We start from the raw sequence: 20,717 nt of genomic DNA on the forward strand, positions 1-20,717 counted from the left end.
AGAAACAGAAAATGAGCAAGAGAGAGAGAAGAGAGAAGATGGGAGGGGATGGGAGGGGGAAAGCGGTGGACGGAGGGGGTGGGAAAGAGGGTGAGAAGGAGGGTGAGCACCCATCCACAGGGCTGGGGGGAGAACAGCCAACTCACAGGAAGGGTGGAAGAAACAAAATAACAGTATGAGATAGGTTTGTCTTGTATTCTTTGAGAAAAAGCATTCCAAAATGATAAATCATCATTATTTCAGATATTACTGTTATCAGTAGTAAAATAACACAGTCCCTGTTTTATAACTGTAGATAAAAATGTAAGCGTTTGGGGGCAAAGAAAGGAGTTTTTGATAACAATCTTACATTGCAACACAATGTATTTGGCACTACATGATAACACTGCTTGCTGAAGGACTTAAGTTGCAGGTATATTCTTCCTAAACTCTCTAGAAGCTAAGACTGTTCTACCGTTAAGGTATGGATTTCCGAACATTTTATCACAGAAAAGTGCCACTGTGGGCTGTTGGGTTTAAAGTTATTCAAACACAGTCAAGTATTTAAAAGAGTGTTCTTTTATGCTGTGGGACTCAAGATAAGAATTATAACCAAAAGGTGGTCTTAAGAACTGATATTTTTAAAAAGTAAATAGTTTCTTGATTTATCAAAATATCCATATAAATAACCACTGGGTTTATGAAAATCTTTAGGAACACATTTTTAAAATACAACCTAGGTATCGTTGAAATAAAATTCTTTTTACTTCTTTTTCTTTAACGCCTGATTGATGTCATCTACATCTAGTCTTGGTCTTTCATTCCAAACTCAGGGATCACCACTGACACCAATGACAAACTAAGAAAAGTTCTTTACTAAGTAAGCATCAGAATGTTAGAAAAAGGTGCTAAAACACATTGGAGATATTAATCACCAGACCAAAAGTAGTCAGAAGACACTAGTATAGTTATTAATAGGGCATTGTAGAAAATTTATAGATATTAAGAGAATGTTGTTAAAAAACTAAACATGGAATTTCAAGATTAACTAATTTAGCTTACTTGTGGCTCTTAGCCTTGACTAAGAGATCAACCAAAAATGTCAGCTGTACCTTGTTCTATACAGAAATGTTATACTTCTGCAGGACTCTCTAAAATGTTTTTGTTAATATACTTGGAATGCAGCTGAAAAGGAAAGATACACTTTTCTGCTTTGGTTTGAATTTTAACAATGTAACTTGGAAACAGCAATTTAATCAAATAATAGAATTATCATTAATACCTATTTTCTCAATAAAACAGGTTCACATGAAATACATAACATGCCATTATATTCTCTTTAAAGAGACAATTTTAAAAAGACATTTTCTTTCCTAACAGTTTTATGTTTAAATATTTTTTAAAAACGCATGTAAAAAGAAGCATGACAAAGACTCAGATCATAATTTAAATGTGCGATTCATCCAATACGGAAAGGATAGAAGAGTACTCTGGTACTCCTAAATCCGAAAACCAAAATGATGTTCTCAGAGTGCCATCTTCTGGTAACATGTGCTTTTCCTTGTTGGAATAAAAAAAAAAAAAAAAAAAAACACAACAAAGCCTAACAGTTGCTAATAAATGTGAAAAACTCCTTTCACAAATTAACAATATTTGTTTCATTCTCAGCCAAAGAATTTATTGCAATATTGCTATCTTGGATCTGAGGTTTGAACGCTAAAGAAAAATTCAGCTATTTAAAACAACAGGTCATGTTTCTTTCTCTAAATATTACAATAGAAATACCTCTGGAAGCATTTAAGTAAATATTTTTTATTAGATTCCTGAGGTCAAACCTATTTAGACAGATTAGCTCAACGACAGAAAAATATGAGAGCTCTAAATGAACAAAGGCCATAATCTATGTACTTTTGTATGTGGACTTAAGAAAAAATAAATAAAAGTGATCATCTCATGACTGGAAACTAAAGTACCTTCAATTCCTTCCTGTGAGAAGGGGACCGTAACAGAGACTGCCTCAGAAAAAGGAAAGCACAGAACTTGTTCCTAAATCCCGGTCCTACTTATTACCTGTGTGACCTTGGGTCCTTTACTTCACTGGAGTCTCCGTTTTCTTATCTTTAAAACGGGAATAAGAGCCCTCTTCTGAAGTGGTGATGAGGACGAAACTAGAGAAAATATTTGAAGCACCTAATATGGTATAAGCATAGGCACCACATATACCTGTAATGACCCTTTATTTTCTCTTCCATCACTGTCTGTTGAAGAGAGAGACAGACAGAAAGATGCTACTGGGGGTGGGGCGGGTGGGTGGATGGAAAGAATGAGGAGTTACTTCACTCCCTCAGTTTCATGGAGTTAAAGTGAAGAGTTTATAATCTGCCACTCTTCACGGGAGCTATTTATCATTGTAAAATAAAACTGGCTCTAAGTCCCTTTAAGTAGTGCATACAATCTCGCTCCGCAGTAGGCATTCCATTGGTATCTGTCGACCGCTGGCGCGAACGCAGAGTGAGGTAAGCCTGTAGACACACAGAGCAAGTCGAGGCAAGGATAAGCCTCCATGGTGCACCAGGATGGAACTTACAAGCTGTGCTCTCAGGACATAACTATAAGATGTTCTAATAGGAAGCTACTAGAAATTTGAAACTTAGTATGACTCCCTTGACACTTTAATTACTTTCTGTCTCCCAGAGGGGAAGAAAAGGAATTGTTAACTGTCATATTTTTTTTCTTGGTTAAAGGAATAATTCTACAAATTATATGGGTATTCTTTTGCTTCACAAGTATCACTCTCAGCAGCTCAAGGGACAATCAGAATTAATTTACTGGGTGATTTACATTTTTAAACCAAATGCGTGTGATATCAGGGGCCTGACACTTGAACTTGGGTGTACAGAGAACGCATTCTAGTTACTGCTACCAGGAAGCTCACAGAAAGTACGGTTTCATACACTTACTGGAATTAAGCTCAAGCCAGTTCAGTAAACTTCTACGAGCATAAACTTCCTAATCAGAAATCCCTGGACAACACAAAACCTGTAAGATACTCTTTAAACCTCTTAAGCACTAAGAGAGAAGATGTGAATTCACAGAATAGACCTTGGGATACATTGCCTTGCATATTTTTCAGGTTTCTGCTAAGGCTTCTGGCAAGGGAAGCTCAGCGGTATGAGAGCCAGACTACCTAGAGTCAATCAAGCCAAGTCAATCAACCCAAATGTCCCCATTTTCAGTTCTCACCATCCTACTCTTTCCCAGTTAGTAATCTACCTTTCACATAACAGATCTGGCAAGGAAATTACATTGCAATTCGCCAACCCACTGAATCAGATTCTATCGCTCATTTTTGGCTACGTCAATCTTGTAGTTAGGAGAAATAAGAGGGCAGTCACAGAAGCTCCTTAGTCCTCTGACCATGCTTTGAATAGAGTTTTAAATTCTGAACTATGCCATATCATTCTTCAATTTCTCCAGTGCTATTAAAAGAATTCAGCCCATCTCATATCCCTTTTATCTCAAATTCCCACCATACTGACTGATTCTAGCAGCCACTTGGTCCACCAAAGCATTACCCATAAAATAGACTCTTCACTTCAGAAGACCAAGAACATAATTTAAGTGATTTTTACACTGCATGCCAGGTACCACCAGGGTTCCATCTTCAAATGAGAACTAGATTTTCACATCCTAAAACCCAACTGGGTCATATAAACAATCCTAGTTCCATCTTTGAGGTGGTTACACATTTATTCAGAGTTCAGGGCAGAATAGAATCCTTCTAGGTACGTTAAGCAAACAAAGACCCTTAACATAGGGAATGAAGCGATTACAAAATCATCAGGAGGTCTGAGGGAGCACACTCTGAGCTAGTCTTTCAGGAGAGACTCCTAAAACACTGTGGAGCTGACCTTCCAGAGTGTTTCTACCCCTGCCTCAATCAGGACAAAAGGATACCACCACTGGCACTACTGCATTCAAGGACACACCATGGTGGCTGTGATTCTACGGTTCAGAAAGCCACTATCTTCACTGCCTCTAAATACCTATAAAACTGATGACCAGACATTGAAGTTCTGCTGAGGGAAAAAAAAAAGTCATATGCTCATGATCTTGCCTGACAGCAGAAATAGCTAAAATGGCAAGAAGATGGCTGCTGTTTCACTTAAGCTTTCCAAATCCCAAGTGAGTGTTTATAGTTGTCTAAATCTCATTCACTGCCAAAAACTAGATGCTAGGGAGTCTGAGGGAGGGGGTCTTCAGCTTTTCAGCTCACTAGAAAGAAGTGAGATGTGTGGTGCAAGTGATCATATTTACTATAGTAGAAAGAAAGGAAGGAAGGAAAGGAAGAATTGACCTAAGGTTTTTGCCTGAGCAACCAGGGAAAAGATATTATGTGTACTAAGGTGGGGTTAGACTACAAGAGGAAAAGTTTTGGGCAGAAGTTCAAGAATGCATTCTTCTGCCTGTATGGAACACAAATGAGGACTTGTAAGGACCAAATGTCAAGTTTGGAAGTGAGTGCAGTATACATGAAGAAAGATTATCCACTGCTTTCACCTATAAAGGGTAGGCAGTTAATTGGTTTCCATCCCTGAATCTTAAGGAGGAAGGCGAAGAGAATCCCTATAAATGTTTTCAAGTGTCTGCAAAGAGAGGAAGCTAATATCTACCCCCAGCTGAAAGTCTACCAGAGCACCAAAAGAACCTTGGGAGAAGATGGTGTGGTGGGATGACCATGTGAAGGAGGGGCAAAGACCATGTGCTCAAGGCTACCACAAGGTACAGAAGATGGATCCCACCTGTCTGCAAGCCCTAGATGAAATTAAAGGCTACAGACTTTTGAGATACCTGGGGCAGAGACACACATACAAGAGAAATGTGGCAGTAACCACCATTGGAAGGTCAGGTTGAAGATGCAGCCAAATCTCACAGAGGATGATCAAACCTGAGGGAGATGTTCAAGATAGAATCTCTTACCAGAGAGAACTTGTCAGGGGCTTCACCTGCCCATACTGAGTCAATTGACAGACTTCGCCTGTCCACAACTTATCAAAAAGCTACACCAGTTGTGATGCCCAAAAGTGAAGGTATAGTGAGTGCCTGGACACCACTGACAGGAGGCTGGACATCTTATGACCACCAACAAAAAGGACACCCAATTTTGCTGGATCAGTTATATCAATAAATCCTCTCTCATTCTTGCCCTCGTTCTTTCTCTCCCTCTTCCTATCTTTCTCCCCACTCTCCCCCTTCTCTTTGTCCCAGCCCCAGGCAATAAGCCCAGGAAGGAGAGAAGTAGTGTGGGAGAGCAGTCCCCACCTCTCCCCAACACTGGACCCTCAGCTTTGCCTACCCTGTGCAAAGAAGAAGAGCTCTGGGTAGAACATGAGACTGAGGCTTTGAAATAGGTATAGCTAAGTCTTCATAGGTAAAACTATCTTAATAGTGATGGAAAAATTCTGGAAGTAGATTGAAAGGTCAATAACAGAGCCTCTCCCCTCTCCCAGTGAGAGAGGGTCTTTGGTAGCAGGTTTCAAAACATGAAACTATCTTTCACATTCTATATTTAACCTCCGAGTCTTTTCTCTTGCATAGGTCTAAAAGAACCTTTATTAGGAATCCTCAGATGGAAAGTGATGGCTTTTTGTATCAAACACTTAATCCAGTGATGTCTCTACTACACAGGTCATCTCATTAACCTTCCTGAGAAAATATGGACTTAGGTTTATTTTCAAAGCTTTGGAGAGTATGGACAAAAGCTGTCCTGAATACTAATATATTGAGAAAAAGAAAATGTAAAGCCAGTTCAGGAAGACAATCAGGTCTTACAGCAAAAGTAAAGAAGTGTCATCCAAAAGAAACTGCTTATTTGGGAGTAAGAGTAAGTAATGTTTTTTGTTTTGTTTTATCTGTTTTCTTTTAACATACAGTGTTTTATTAGTTTCAGCTGTACTTGTTTATTTATTTTAGAGAGGGGAAGGAGGGAACAAGGGAGAGGGAGAGGGAATCTCTAAGGAGACTCCACAATGATCATGGAACCCGGCGTGGGGCTCAATCCCACAGCTCTGAGATTATGACCTGAGCTGAAACCAAGAGTCAGACGCTCAACCGACTGTGCCCCTCAGGTTCCCCTGTTTGTTTTTGAATTCAGTAGTTTGAAAGAATTGAAGATCTGCCTCCTAATTTACTAGTCCTAGCATAGCTACCCTTTTTCTATGTACTAAAATACCTATAAAATTTCCCTAGCAATATGGGGTTTTGAAGAGTATTTTGATCAAATACCAAAAAAAGAATGTATTTTTTTATTTTAAAAATTATCTTAACTAGGAAAATACAAATGTCTACTTTTTGCTTTTTTGAGCAACCAAAAAAATTCTATTTCAACTTTTTCCAAGTGAAAATGTATATAGGTTGTAAGGGTTTTGCCCTTTTGTAAGGAAATGATATATTAAAGGCTAAATTTTTTAAATAGAGATGATTAAATGTATTACAAAGTGACTCACGAATAGGTCCTTTAAATATAGAATTCCAGTGTGATTAATTTTACAAAAGTTTGGTTTATACAAAACTATGTTTCAAGTATTACTACATAAAATGAAGTAAACTTATTAAATCCATGTCTATCTTTCTGAATATTTTTCCTAGCAAATCAAATAGTTGATGTTGATACAGTATTATCCATATTTAGGATTATAGTCACAACTTTCAAAGTTTAAATAATAAAAATATGTGTATTTCTATTTTAGGGTAGGAAAATTTTAAGGTAATACTCATCCTACCTTACAGTATTTAATCAAAAACACCAATGGAGAAATTTGCATTCATTTAATGAATACAATTTAATAACTAATATTTCTTCTATTTTAATGTCAATTTCCCAGTAACATTCAAATCATGCTTTGTGGGCAATGTCTTTTGAATTGAACAAAAATCATATCTTTTTCAAAACGTGTTACTAGTTTGGGAACCAAATTCTTTTCTTAACTTGTCAGTTGAGTATCTGTGTTTTGATTGATTGTACTTTGTTTATGTTTATTGGTCTCTTTAAATTCATCTTTGCAACTCATCTGTTTTTAGATGCCTAAAGAGAAACCACTATTGATCGAGTGGCATGCTGGCGTGTTTCCACTATAGTGCATTTCAGTGGTGGTGGAGCCCATAGCAAGGGGGGCATAGAATAGATGGGGACGTAAGTGCTGCGTACAGTGTCTTCTTGCCAGATCATCCAGCAGGAACCACTAATAGAACCACATGTCATTAAATGACGCAAATTACTTTAGACCTCAAGAAGTAGTCAGGACAAAATACCTAGTCGGTTTTGATATTTCTTCCTCCTGGAATTCTAAAATAATATCTGAAAAGGGAACATATGTGGGGAAAAAGAAAAGGACTTATTTGGATTGTTTTGAAAACAAAAATCTTGTCACTTCAACCAAATAATGACATTCTCAGAGATTTTCACCTACTTGTACAACACTTTTCATTATATCTCTCCATGTCTTATCCACAGTTGTAAATCGTCTTCCTTCCTCAGGCATTTGAGACATAATGTCTGGAGAACTGAAAATGGGCTCCAAGTAGAGCCATGTGGCTTGGACTTTGAGCCATTCATCCAGAATTTCCTGAAGCAGCAGGAGCTTGCTCTCCCATTCTCTGAGAAGCAAAACACAGTGGTTCAACAGCAAATCAAGCAACGTTTCAGATGACAAAACTCAAAACCATGCCTGGGACTGTCAATCTTGTATGCAGTGCTGCTATTCCCATTCCATTCCTCTACCTTCATTTGACGGTAAATCACTACATTTGTCCTACAAAATCTGTTTTAAAATAATAGCACCAACATTTATGTTTATGGGGATATACATGTTCAGATATACCTATCTACAAATGGCCTGGTGTCTGTGTCTGCCATAGTAATAAGCCTTTCTGCAAATCAATTCCGTGGCTGGAGGGTACAAACTGAGAAATGAGATTCTGGAGACAGTAATGATGTTCTCAGTGAAGGGCACTCTGAACTTCTTAGGAAAGGTAGTTACTTCCAAGATTCATTTCCTTTAACATTCTTCTTTTTTAAAAAATTTTGAGCCCATAAAAACTTTATTTCCAGAATACAATATTTCAATTCATAAGATCCAACTGGTATTTAAAGAAAAATCTACATAATCTAAAATATAATAGTGTGTCATTCATGAGAAGGAAGCGTTTTTAATCTACAATAGTGATCAGTTCATTTCTAAATATGGAGAACAAAAATAATGACAAGATTTCCTCAAGTATTATAATTACACTATAAACTATTTTATAACCACAATTCTAAGGTCTCAGTATGTATTTGCTCCCTCCTCACCATAATCCTTTAAGGTCCAGTATATCTGTTTACCAATGGGGAGACTAAGACACATAGAGAGAAGTACCAGGTTGAAGTTCACCCAGCTAATAAATGATAGAGCCACACTTGAACCCACATCACTGCAATCACTATGCTACAAGAGATAACATAGCCATTGAGAAGAATGATCAGTCAATGGCAACAGACCTTAGAGATGGGATAGCTTTATGCGTAGATTAATACATTACTCATCATTTATAATTAATGATCTGTAATTTTAGACTGTTAAAACCAAGCCCTATAAATAGAAGTTCTAAAAGTCACCAGGCATTTTCAAACACTTTTCTAAAATCCCTTCAACATGTATCAGTGAATTTGTTTAACCTCTTTTCACAAGAAGAAACAAATGCCTCTGCCTCCTGTCGTTCTTCCTCTTTCTCCATCTAATCCCTGACACACAAAATTTCCAGCTACTGATCTCACGGATAGTGCTTAAAAATAGAATCCAGTTATACCACGTTCAGAGTAGTTAAAAAAACTACTCTTGATGAGCACATTGGAGCAAGATAGGAGGCAGAGCAAGCTGACTGACTGGGCCAATGCCAGAGCATACTCAAGTTCAGGAAAATCAATAACCAATAACCAATTAATAAGCCAAGCAGTTAGCTTTCCCTTGTCGTATAAATTCTCATTGAAGATGGTAGTCTGATTTGGATACAATCTCTTTTTTAAGGTAAGTATAAACTACTTCATACAAATTACAAAAATTGAAAAAAACCCAGACAGGATAAGGATTTAATTTAATGATCTTTGCCAGATGCCTGAAACTCCAGACTAGAGTCATACTATTCCTACTTCTGCACTTACCTAGCCATCCTTCAGGCACGGAAGTGAAAATTACAATAAGCCTTCAGGGATCATCTACAATAACCTAATCAGTGTATTTGGAAAATGACATTATCTTCAGTTTCATAGTTTATATGCTCTATGAGCTATGTGCAGAGATGTGAATTTATTTTTGAGTCAAATGTATAAGATCAGACTGGCAATAAAAATGAATATCTGGAGGCTGATTGTCCACTACCTTTGTTATGATTATAGATGATAGCAAAGGAATAAGTACTATTCCAAATGTAAAGGAGGTTATCACTCCTTCCAATCAACTATTTAAAATATTAAGTATGAAGTGCAGAATCAACTTTCAAAAAGAACTGTATATTACATACAAGTGATAATTTTGGTAACATGGCATAAACATCATCATATAAATATTACTTTACCTTATTTGTTTTTCATAAGGCTTAATGAAAGGAGAGCCTCGCATAGTTTGTGTTTTAATAATGTGGTCATCCAACAACATCTGAATTTCATCAACTGATGACAAAATAAATGTCCCGCTTTCTCTATAAGGAAGAATGACAAATTCCATTGCATCCCACTCATTAGTCATCTTGTCCATGGACTTTTCAAGAGCATATTCTTTGCTAGCTGCTTCACTAATACCTTCAAAACTATCTAAATATGGTTCCAAATCCATGTCTAAAAAAGTGAAGACAGTGGAGTCATCTGCTGGCTGCAGTGGGAAGCCAACAATGTTGGACATGGCCTCCCAGTGTCTGGGGCGCAAACCAGGATTACAGATCACTTGAATGAGAGGAATGTGCTGCTTGAAATCTTCTACCTTTGCTCTTACTTTTTTTGTCATTGCCAATGCATTTGGAGAATCGTGGAAGGTTTTTTCCAGCTTATACAGTCCTCTCCAGTAATTTCCAACATCTGTTTCTACTTGGTCTGGATTCACCTTATGATACGGTCCTTCAGTCCAACCTCGGTATTTGTTGCTAAATTCAACAGCAGTTTCATAGAGACGAAGGTAAGGGTTCAAACCATCTTGAATTTTTTTACGTTGAGGATATATTGATGGTATCCAACCAAACGCCTCTTCTTCAGAGTTAAATTGTTCAATCTGGAATGACAGGTATAAGATATATTATTCTAGAAGTGAATGATATAACATTAATTAAAAAAATATTTTTATCAAATGTGACCCCCAACTCCTCACTTAGCCCTAAAGTTAAACTGAAATTAAGCCATAATCCAGAATTACTGAGCAGTAATCTATCCTATTTCTTTTTGATTACATTTTCCAAAGAATAGTATCTGGTTAAGTTAAAATAGTCATGATATATATGTAAAGAAGTCTTTGCCCATCCAGGTATATTGAGGTTATACCATCATTTATTAATTAGCAAGAACTTAAGTACTTTTAATACACACAGTATTACATCAGATACTGTGGAAAATAGAGAAAAAAGTATTATATTGCAAAATACCAACACTAAGGAGGTAGTATTTCAGCTCAGGAGACAGACATGCATATGCAGAAAGTTAAATTGCAATCGTTGAACAATAATATAAGGCAATAGAAGAGGTGTCTTAGAGCAGTAGCTCTTTAATATACATGAAGAGTATATACTAAAAACGCTATCACTCAGAGGCAAGAGCTCATGGTGAATAGAAGCTTACATAGAGAAGATGCAACCAGAGCTGGGTCTTGAAAATGTGTGTGAAGGGTAAAAAGAGGCAGAGAAGGGGCGCTGGGTGGCTCAGTCAGTTAAGCATCTGCCTTCAGTTCAGGTCATGATCTCGGGGTCCTGGGATGGAGCCCAGCATTGCATTCCCTGCTCAGTGGAGAATCGGCTTCTCCCTCTCCCTGTGCTTCCCCCCACCCCCGCTCCTCGTGCTCACTCTCTCTCAAATAGATACAATCTTTAAAAAAAAAAAAAAAAGGCAAAGAAAGCATTCATTTCCTCTTTGTTTAGTAGTGAGGATATGGGTACTTTATGGGTACCATATGGGATATGGGTACCTTATATGTGAGGATGTGGGTACTTTAGAGGAGAAATCTATAGAACTGAAAAGTGTGAGTTAGGTATATAAATTATGCAGGTTACCCAAAATTTCAGTGCTACAGAATTCTAAAACCTACAATTTCTCTTTTCTCAACATGTGTTCACACTTTTGTGACTATTATAAACTAATTACTGGAACTAATAAGATACTAAAATTTTGATGTAAGAAAAACGGGAAAGCATCATAACATGGTCTGTTTTCATATTTCCCCTTTTTATAAAAAATACAATTAAAAATCTCAAACAACTTCTTTGGCAAAGGGTATGGCTTTTCCACCTCCAGCTTCTTCTAATGAGAAAGCCAAGTTCTGACATAGCAATACTGGGAACAAGGTTGCTCGATGGAAGAAGATAATAGGCCTAATTTAAAAACACAGCCACCAAATCTATACTGTCTTCTATGAAGATGGGCAAACTACCGAGTAAGCGGGCACTAGCACATGATGGAAACGATTATATGACGCAAAATAAAAAATAAGCAGATGGAAATATCACTCTATCTTAAGTAAAAGATGAAGGCCACTGAAATAACTACCAAAAGAAAAAAGCAATGCTGCTTCTCCTTGAAGCATGTCTATAAGATCTATTTTTGCCATTTATTATTTTTTAAAAGCTTTAATTTCAGTATAGTTAACGTACCCAGTTACGTTAGTTTTAGTTTTATAGTATAGTGATATTTGCACCATTTATATTGTCCCTTAAAGGCAGCTGAACTTTCATTTGGATCTATTTTTAAAAGGTGAATATACAATTCAAACTCAATGCTTTTTCTTTTGGACTAATTCTTCCTCTTAAGAACTCTAAAATTATACCTTGTCTGCTGCTAAGTCCAACTTTCCATTCAGTGTTTGAGCCTTTTTCAGGTATCGTTGTACATCCTGCAGGTCTCCAAAGGAGTAGAATTCTTCTGCCTGTTTAGCATAACTCTCCAATTCCTCCACAAACCGTTCACACCGTAACTAGTACAAACAATATTTGTTGTTAGGGTTTTTTAAAGGTAAAACCCTTAGGCGTCGCAAAAAAGTTTAAATATTTGTAAAGATTATCAGAATTATTATTCTATTTTGTCACTGGCAAGATATAAAGAGAGGAATCATCTAGAAGAGGACGAGGATCTAAAACATGCAGAATTTTTAAGAGTCAGGATTTAAAATTAATGAATTAAGATTCCTATAATTCAGAAATTAGATAAAGTTAACTTTGTTCCATGAATTTAAGAAATTCTAACCAGTAAAATAAGAATGGGTTAAACAATGGTATTATTCTTTAGTATGCTAAAGAATGTGTGCTAACAAATGATTTATAAGCATTTTTTTAGATTCATAATAATCAAGTATGGGGCTAAAAGAAAGCTCCAGTTTTTTAAAGACTATAAAGAAAGCCATGGCATTTTTACAAACAACTGGGGGGAAAAAACAGACACTAATTCTGTTCTGATATACAGTATCTTTTCAATTTTCAATTGTTTACACAAAATACTCCAAGGTTATTTTTCTTGTCCTATGGACTCTCTTCACAGGAAAAGTGCAAGATAAATATATCTGGATTTTAAAATCTAAAAACTCTGGCCCTCCAATATAAAACAGGTGTGTGTGTGTGTGTGTGTGTGTGTGTGTGTGTGTGTGTGTTTAATGAGAAAAGCTCATTACAAAATTGTCATTGGTAAGGCATTTCAAATTAAATGGCTCTAAAAAAATAACTCTTAATAAAATATTCAAAAGTCAAATCTGGGTTATTCAAAAATAGATTTTATATTTTATGGATTATCTAGGCTGCTTTCTGTCTTTAGTTCATGGAAAATTTATTGCTCTGGCCCATTGGGGGAAGGAAAATGAGAAGACGAAATTCATCAACACTATGAGAAGTTTGTAGAATAGTATACTTTACAGTAAAGTATAGATAATTCTGGGCCACCTAACAGATTTCTAAGAATCTGTTATAACTTCTGTGTCTAATATTTACTATTCATGATTTTTTTTCCCAAAACTTTATTTATTTGAGAGAGAGAGAGAGGGAGCACGCACAAACAGGGAGTGGCAGGCAGAGGGAGAAGTATGCTCCCCACCAAGCAGGGAGCCCAATGTGGACTCTATCCCAGGACCCTGGGATCATGACCCAAGCCAATGGCAGACGCCCAACTGACTGAGCCACTCAGGTGCCCTGCTTTTTACAGGTTTAAAAAAAATTCTGAAACGGCCTAAATGTACAACAGAAACACAGCCTACAGCTTAAAATAAAGGTTTTTGGCTAAGCCTATGAACTATTCTCCAAACAACATGTTCTGCCAATTAACCATATTTGCTGTAATGTGATTTGCTATCAAGGGACATGTCTCCTGGCTGACCTGGCACAAGTCTCTTCACTTTGGGAACCACAGCCTCTTCATCTGTAAAATGAAACTGAAAATATGAAATCATTTATTCAGACAATAGCTATGGAGTGCTCACACCATTTCTGTGTGTCGGGCACCCTCACTGGCCCATGGGTGTAAAGGGAGAAAAGGAACAAATGAAACAAGACTGCTATCAAAGAGCTGACTGTCTATCGGGGAGATGCACCGGACAATGATAACATCACGACCGGGTGGTTAGTCCAGGGGAGATGTGTTAAAAGTGTCGTGGGAGCAGAGAAGCAGCAGAACTGAGGTCTGCCGAGAGGAATTCTGAGAGTCCATGGAGCACACGAGAGAGACAAGCACGTGAGTGGGCCAGGGGTGCGCTCGCCAGCAAATGGAGAGAATGTGCAAGAGAGGAGAGGTGTAGGAAGCCAGGGATCTAAAAGTTGCTCAGGGTTACTGAAAAGTCAAGAACAAGCAGTAGAGGAGGTAGAAGATGAGGCTGGACAAGTAGATGAGGGGGAAAATCCCAAACAATCTTACACGTAGGGAACCAAAAAAGGTGAGAGTTATCGCATGTTCGAGGGAGGACGCTGGGCGCAATCCTTCGGTGAGTTGCAGTGTGTGAAGGCACACTTCACCGAGAGAGCTTTGATGTTAAACAATAAAAATAACTCAAAAGAGTACTATAAACTGTATAAGATAAACACTATTTTTATTAATGGTCATTTGTGGGCAATATATTAGAATTTTTGACCCTTGGAAAGTCAAGAAATGATACCATATTGAGCCAGTATGGCCATCTGCTGCTAAAATTGATGGCACGAGAAAGCTTAACTGACCTGTGAAACAGAGGAGCTGATGATGCCATGTAAGGTGATACTTAAGCATTTCCAGAAAATGAAAATAATTTAAAATATCTATTATGCCCAACCTTAAGACCGTCTTGATATTGTTCTGTTTTATCTTTGATGATTTTCCTGTGCTCATCAAAAATTTCGTCCATTCTTCCATACCACTGGAACACATTATTATTCAGCCTGATGTCTGCTGGAGAAAAGTTTGTGCACTCAATGAGGAAGGCGAGGCAGTTTTTAGAATCCACCAATCTCTGGCCCAGTTCAACCATGTCAGTTGTCTCTACTTTCTGAATATAAGCCTGCAGGAAGACAAAAATTACAAATGGCACTTTAAGGAACAGTTCAAGTCAAAACACAGGCCATGGAAACACTTTGCATAAAGATGCATGAATATGCAGACTTTTAGAAGTGTAGACTTTTTGGTTCAAGATAGGAGACCGCAGCACAGTTTACTTGTCATCAGTCCCAAGCACCTCTACATAACAGCAGTGGGAAAAAAATAGAAAACACTAAACATCACATAAGAAGCACTGAAAAACCAGAGTAGAATGCTATGGGTTTCTGGGAGAGATGAAGCAGGGTAATATCATCTATTCTTTCACAGTAGCATTTGGGTCACCTACTAGTGGCCCACCTCCAGTGCCTGACACTTTGCCAGGTGCTGGCAATTCACTGTGACAGCCAACAGACCAGTGCTTTGCCCTCATAGACTTGTTGGGGGAGACAAGTGTTAGTTGAACCACCGTAACAAACGTGAAATTGCAAACTTGCAGCAGACACCAGGGCTATACTTTCCTTAATTACAAAAACTAAAATACAGCTATAGTCAAATTTAACAAGAAGTATGGCTAAATCTGTATGAGGAAAACTATAATACTTTATTGAAGGACATTTAAAAAATTCTGAATAAATGTGGAAGCATATGTTAAAGTGTTAATATTCTCAATATGTAAATTCTCCTCCAGTAAGTCTATAAAACCAATGCAATTTCAATCAAAATTGCAATGGCATTTTAAAAAACAAAATTCATCATAATTCTGAAAGTGTCTGAAATAATAAATACTTAAGAGTAGCAAGGATAATCATGAAAAAAATGATAGAGACAAGCCAAATATGAAAACATCATAGAGAGAGAGAGAGAGAGAGAGAGAGAGTGTGTGTGTCAGTTCTTGTCCTGTCCCATGAATAGAGGAGGGAGAGGAACAGAGATCAGAACTAGATCCATGTACATGTGGAAATTTAGTGTTGAAATGATGCATTTAAAATCAGGAGTGAAATGACAGATCATCTAATAAATTGTATTAGAGTAATTAGCTATTGATCTTGGAAAAAACTAGGATTCCTTGTTACCTAGAAGAAATACGAAGAAGGTATATTGTTAAGTGAATAAGGTAACTTGCAGCAGAGTAATGATTCTGTTTTTGCAAAAACAAACCTGTGGGGGATGGTGGTGAATGCATGTGTGTGTATGTGTGTGTGTATGTGTGCACGAGCACACGCAGACACGTACGCAGGTATATGTGCAGATATGCACAGAGCTCTCTCAAAGATCTTTTGATACATGTTCATTTATATATCTGAATACTATAAATGTTGAAGGAAACCTGCTTCCCCATTGAAAAATGAGAAGACTGGCAATTACTTGTAACTACTTATACTAACCTTCCCTAGTGTATACCCTGCACCTCCCTGGATATGAAGTAAATGCTTCTTTTTTTTTTTTAATGTTTTTAAAAGTCTATTTAATCTTCATTTCTTTGGCTTTCTCTCTTCATCTCTCTCTCTAGTGTTATTTATACTTAATACTGTATATATGTTTGGAAAGAGGAGAATTCACACTAAAACAAATCATTACTTTAAAGAAAGGAATTATGGAAAAAGATGAACTTCTGCTTTTTACTTTGTACAATCCCATATTGTTTAAAATTTTACTTTTCTAATTAAAACGAAAAAACCCAACACTGTCTAAAAGTCTTCCATTAATATGTCATTCTAACAAGACTAAATATTATGTTACAAATCCAAAGAAATAAGATGGGAACCATGGTGGTTTCCACAAGTAACAAAATGTCTAACTGAAAATATATTTTAATAATCTGGTTAATCAGATTTCTGTGTAGTCAAACGACTGGATTTTTACTCCCCAACTGATAATTAATGACTGATTTTGGTATTGAATAAACTGAGAAGTTATTTTGCCCTTATGTGACTAAACTTTTTTAAGATGTGGAAATATTTTATTTTTTTTTTTAAAGATTCTTTATTTATTTGACAGAGATAGAGACAGCCAGTGAGAGAGGGAACACAAGCAGGGGGAGTGGGAGAGGAAGAAGCAGGCTCATAGCGGAGGAGCCTGATGTGGGGCTCGATCCCATAACGCTGGGATCACGCCCTGAGCCGAAGGCAGACGCTTAACGACTGAGCCACCCAGGCGCCCCAAGATGCAGAGTTATTTTAAATACCAGCTAATGAATCCTATTAATTCTGCTAGAGGTTGCTATGAACAATAGAAATTCACACTAAATAACTCCAAATTTGTAAATATTTCCAGTCATAGCTAGGAGGGTAAATAAATGATACACTTCATACTCCATATTTATTTTTCCAAAGGAATATACAGTTATGGAATTCTCCAGCTATGTTATCATCCATGATTGAAACATCACTTGACATCCTACAACAACTAATATAAAATATAAACATCTTCTAAAAGAGACCACATAAAGATGTGTATATCAAACACACACACACACACACACACACACACACACACACACAAATTCACATGCTAACAACCCCAATCCAAGTACAAATACTTTAAAGAAAATAGCTTTTAGTTAAAGGCTGATATCTAAAGTTGGTTCTAATGATTTAGAAAACTTTTCTTTAAATGACTAATTTAAAGAATGTACATAGGGGAGAAGTTAAGATGGCGGAGGAGTAAGATGGCGGCTTTTTCAGCCGGTCCCTCGAGTCGAGCTGGATAGGTACCAGACCAGCCTAAACAACCACGGAACCAGCCTGAGACGCAGGAAGACGCATCTGGATCTCTACAAATGAACATCTCCAGCGCTGAGTATTGAGGTACGAAGCGGGGAGCCGTGAAACTGCGCACAGATATCGGAAGATAAACGGAAGGGGGAGGCAGCCGCCGCGTTCGGGCGCCGGGAAGTGGTAGCCACCTGCATGGGGGAGCCGCGGACTCACAGATGGCACCCGCGAGAGAGCAGACTGAGACCGGTGAGCCGGGAGCCCGTGCCACCAGGCTTCTCACGGAACTCCGGAATCCCAGTGTGCTCACCGGAAATAGACTGAGACCAGGAGATCCGGGAGCACACGGGGGCGGCTGGCAGCTGGCGGCTGGCGGCGTTAGAAACACAAAGGACAGAGACGCGCCGGCCCTGGAAGTGAGGGCAGGGACGCCGGGTGTGGGGCGCACATCCCCGGATGCTGCAGGATTGAGCAGCACCAACAGTAACAGATATAAGTGGCCAGAACATCAGTGGAGAACGGGCCGCAATCCCTCTGTTCTGTGACAGAGGCTGAAACTCAGCCGCTGCTGCTCTGACTCTCAGAAGAGGCACAGCAAACCGCCAGGGAAAGCCGCCAGAGAACAAAAGCCTGGAAATACCGGCTCGCAGCGTGCCCATCCCCATCCCCCCTCGCAGAGGACACGGAGACTCTACCCAAACAGGGTTGCCTGAGTTTCGGCGCGGCAGGCCCCTCCCCCAGAAGGCAGGCTGAAAAATCAAGAAGCCCACAACCCGGGGCACCTGGATGGCTCAGTCATTGAGTGCCTGTCTTCAGCTTAGGGCGTGATCCCGGCGTTCCGGAAAGGAGTCCCTCATCGGGCTCCTCCGCTGGGAGCCTGCTTCTTCCTCTCCCACTCCCCTGCTTCTATTCCCTCTTTTGCTGGTTGCCTCTCTGCCACATATAAATAAATAAATAAAATCTTTAAAGAAGAAGCCCACATCCCCAAGATCCCTATAAAACAAGGGGCACAGCCTGGGACCCAGTCAATAATTTGGGCTCTGGAGAACCCCGCAACCTCTCCTCATCAGAATGACAAGAAGGAGAAGCCCCCCCCCCCAGCAAAGAAAAGACAGTGAGTCTGTGGCCTCTGCCACAGAAATAATGGATATGGATGTAACCAAATTATCAGAAATGGAATTCAGAGTAACGATGGTCAAAATGATGAGTAGAATTGAAAAAAGTATTAACGAAAAGGTTACTGAGAATATAGAATCCCTCAGGACAGAAATGAGAGCGAATCTAACAGAAATTAAAAATTCTATGAGCCAAATGCAGGCAAAACTAGAGGCTCTGACGGTCAGGGTCACCGAAGCAGAGGAACGTATTAGTGAATTGGAGGATGGGTTAATAGAGGAAAAAACGAAAATAGAAGCTGGTCTTAAAAAAATCCACGCCCACGAATGTAGGTTACGGGAGATTACTGACTCAATGAAACGATCCAATGTCAGAATCATCGGCATCCCCGAGGGGGTGGAGAAAAACAGAGGTCTAGAAGAGATATTTGAACAAATTGTAGCTGAAAACTTCCCTAATCCAGCGAGGGAAACAAACATTCATGTCCAAGAGGCAGAGAGGACCCCTCCCAAGCTCAACCATGACAAAGCTACGCCACGTCACGTCATAGTGCAATTCGCAAATATTAGATCCAAGGATACAGTATTGAAAGTGGCCAGGGCAAAGAAATTTCTCATGTACCAAGGCAAAGGCATCAGAATTACATCAGACCTGTCTACACAGACCTGGAATGAGAGAAAGGGTTGGGGGGGGGGCATTTTTAAAGCTCTTTCAGAGAAAAACATGCAGCCAAAGATCCTTTATCCAGCAAGGCTGTCATTCAGAATTGATGGAGAAATAAAGACATTTCAGAATTGCCAGTCATTAACCAATTTTGTAACCACGAAACCAGCCCTACAGGAGATATTACGGGGGGGGGGTTCTATAAAGGTAAAAAGGCCCCAAGAGTGATACAGAAAAGAAAGTCACAACCGATACAAACAAAGACTTTACTGGCAACATGGCATCATTGAAATTCTATCTCTCAGTTCTTAGTGCCAATGTAAATGGTTTAAACGCTCCCATAAATGCCACAGGGTTGCAGATTGGATAAAAAGAAATGACCCACCCATCTGCTGTCTACAAGAGACTCATTTCGAACCCAAAGATGCATTCAGACTGAGAGTAAGGTGATGGAGTACCATCTTTCACACAAATGGACCTCAAAAGAAAGCTGGGGTAGCAATTCTCATATCAGATAGATTGGATTTTAAAGTAGAGACTATAGTTAGAGACGCAGAAGGGCACTATATTATTCTTAAAGGAAGTATTCAACAAGTGGGTATGACAATTTTAAGTATATATGCCCCAACAGGGGAGCAGCAAGATACACAAGCCAACTCTTAACCAGAATAAAGAGACATATAGATAAAAATACATTAATAGTAGGGGACCTCAACACTCCACTATCAGAAATAGACAGAACACCCTGGCAAAAACTAAGCAAAGAATCAAAGGCTTTGAATGCCATACTCGACGAGTTGGACCTCATAGATATATATAGAACACTACACCCCAGAACCAAAGAATACTCATTCTATTCTAATGCCCATGGAACATTCTCAAGAATAGACCATGTTCTGGGACACAAAACAGGTCTCAACCGATACCAAAGGATTGAAATTATCCCCTGCATATTCTCAGACCACAACGCTCTGAAATTGGAACTCAACCACAAGGAAAAATTTGGAAGAAACTCAAACACTTGGAGACTAAGAACCATCCTGCTCAGGAATGACTCGATAAACCAGGAAATCAAAAATCAACTTAAACAATTTATGGAGACCAACGAGAATGAAAACACAACAGTCCAAAACCTATGGGATACTGCAAAGGCGGTCCTAAGGGGGAAATACATAGCCATCCAAGCCTCACTCAAAAGAATAGAAAAATCTAAAATGCAGTTTTTATATTCTCACCTCAAGAAGCTGGAACAGCAACAGAGGGACAGGCCTAATCCACTCACGAGGAAGCAGTTGACCAAAATTAGAGCAGAAATCAATGAATCAGAAACCAGAAGTACAGTAGAGCAGATCAACAGGACTAGAAGCTGGTTCTTTGAGAGAATCAATAAAATCGACAGACCACTGGCAAGACTTATCCAAAAGAAAAGAGAATGGACCCAGATTATTAAAATTATGAATGAAAAAGGAGAGGTCACGACGAGCACCATTGAAATTGGAAGGATTATTAGAAATTTTTATCAACAGCTA

General features: G+C 38.6%; 1 protein-coding gene across 1 annotated transcript in view; it reads right to left on the bottom strand.

Moving 5' to 3' along the window:
• DNAH7 (dynein axonemal heavy chain 7) overlaps positions 1–20,717 on the bottom strand; it is a 255,447-nt gene that overhangs the window by 181,014 nt on the left and 53,716 nt on the right. Inside the window, exons 16-19 of the mRNA XM_057316048.1 lie at positions 14,493–14,717; positions 12,036–12,182; positions 9,592–10,277; positions 7,449–7,635 (exon numbers count right to left, since the gene is read on the bottom strand). Of these exons, the coding sequence (XP_057172031.1) occupies positions 7,449–7,635; positions 9,592–10,277; positions 12,036–12,182; positions 14,493–14,717 (1,245 nt within the window). The remainder of the gene's footprint in view (positions 1–7,448; positions 7,636–9,591; positions 10,278–12,035; positions 12,183–14,492; positions 14,718–20,717) is intronic.

Source organism: Ursus arctos, unplaced genomic scaffold, assembly GCF_023065955.2.
Source record: "Ursus arctos isolate Adak ecotype North America unplaced genomic scaffold, UrsArc2.0 scaffold_1, whole genome shotgun sequence".
Classification (NCBI taxonomy): domain Eukaryota; kingdom Metazoa; phylum Chordata; class Mammalia; order Carnivora; family Ursidae; genus Ursus; species Ursus arctos.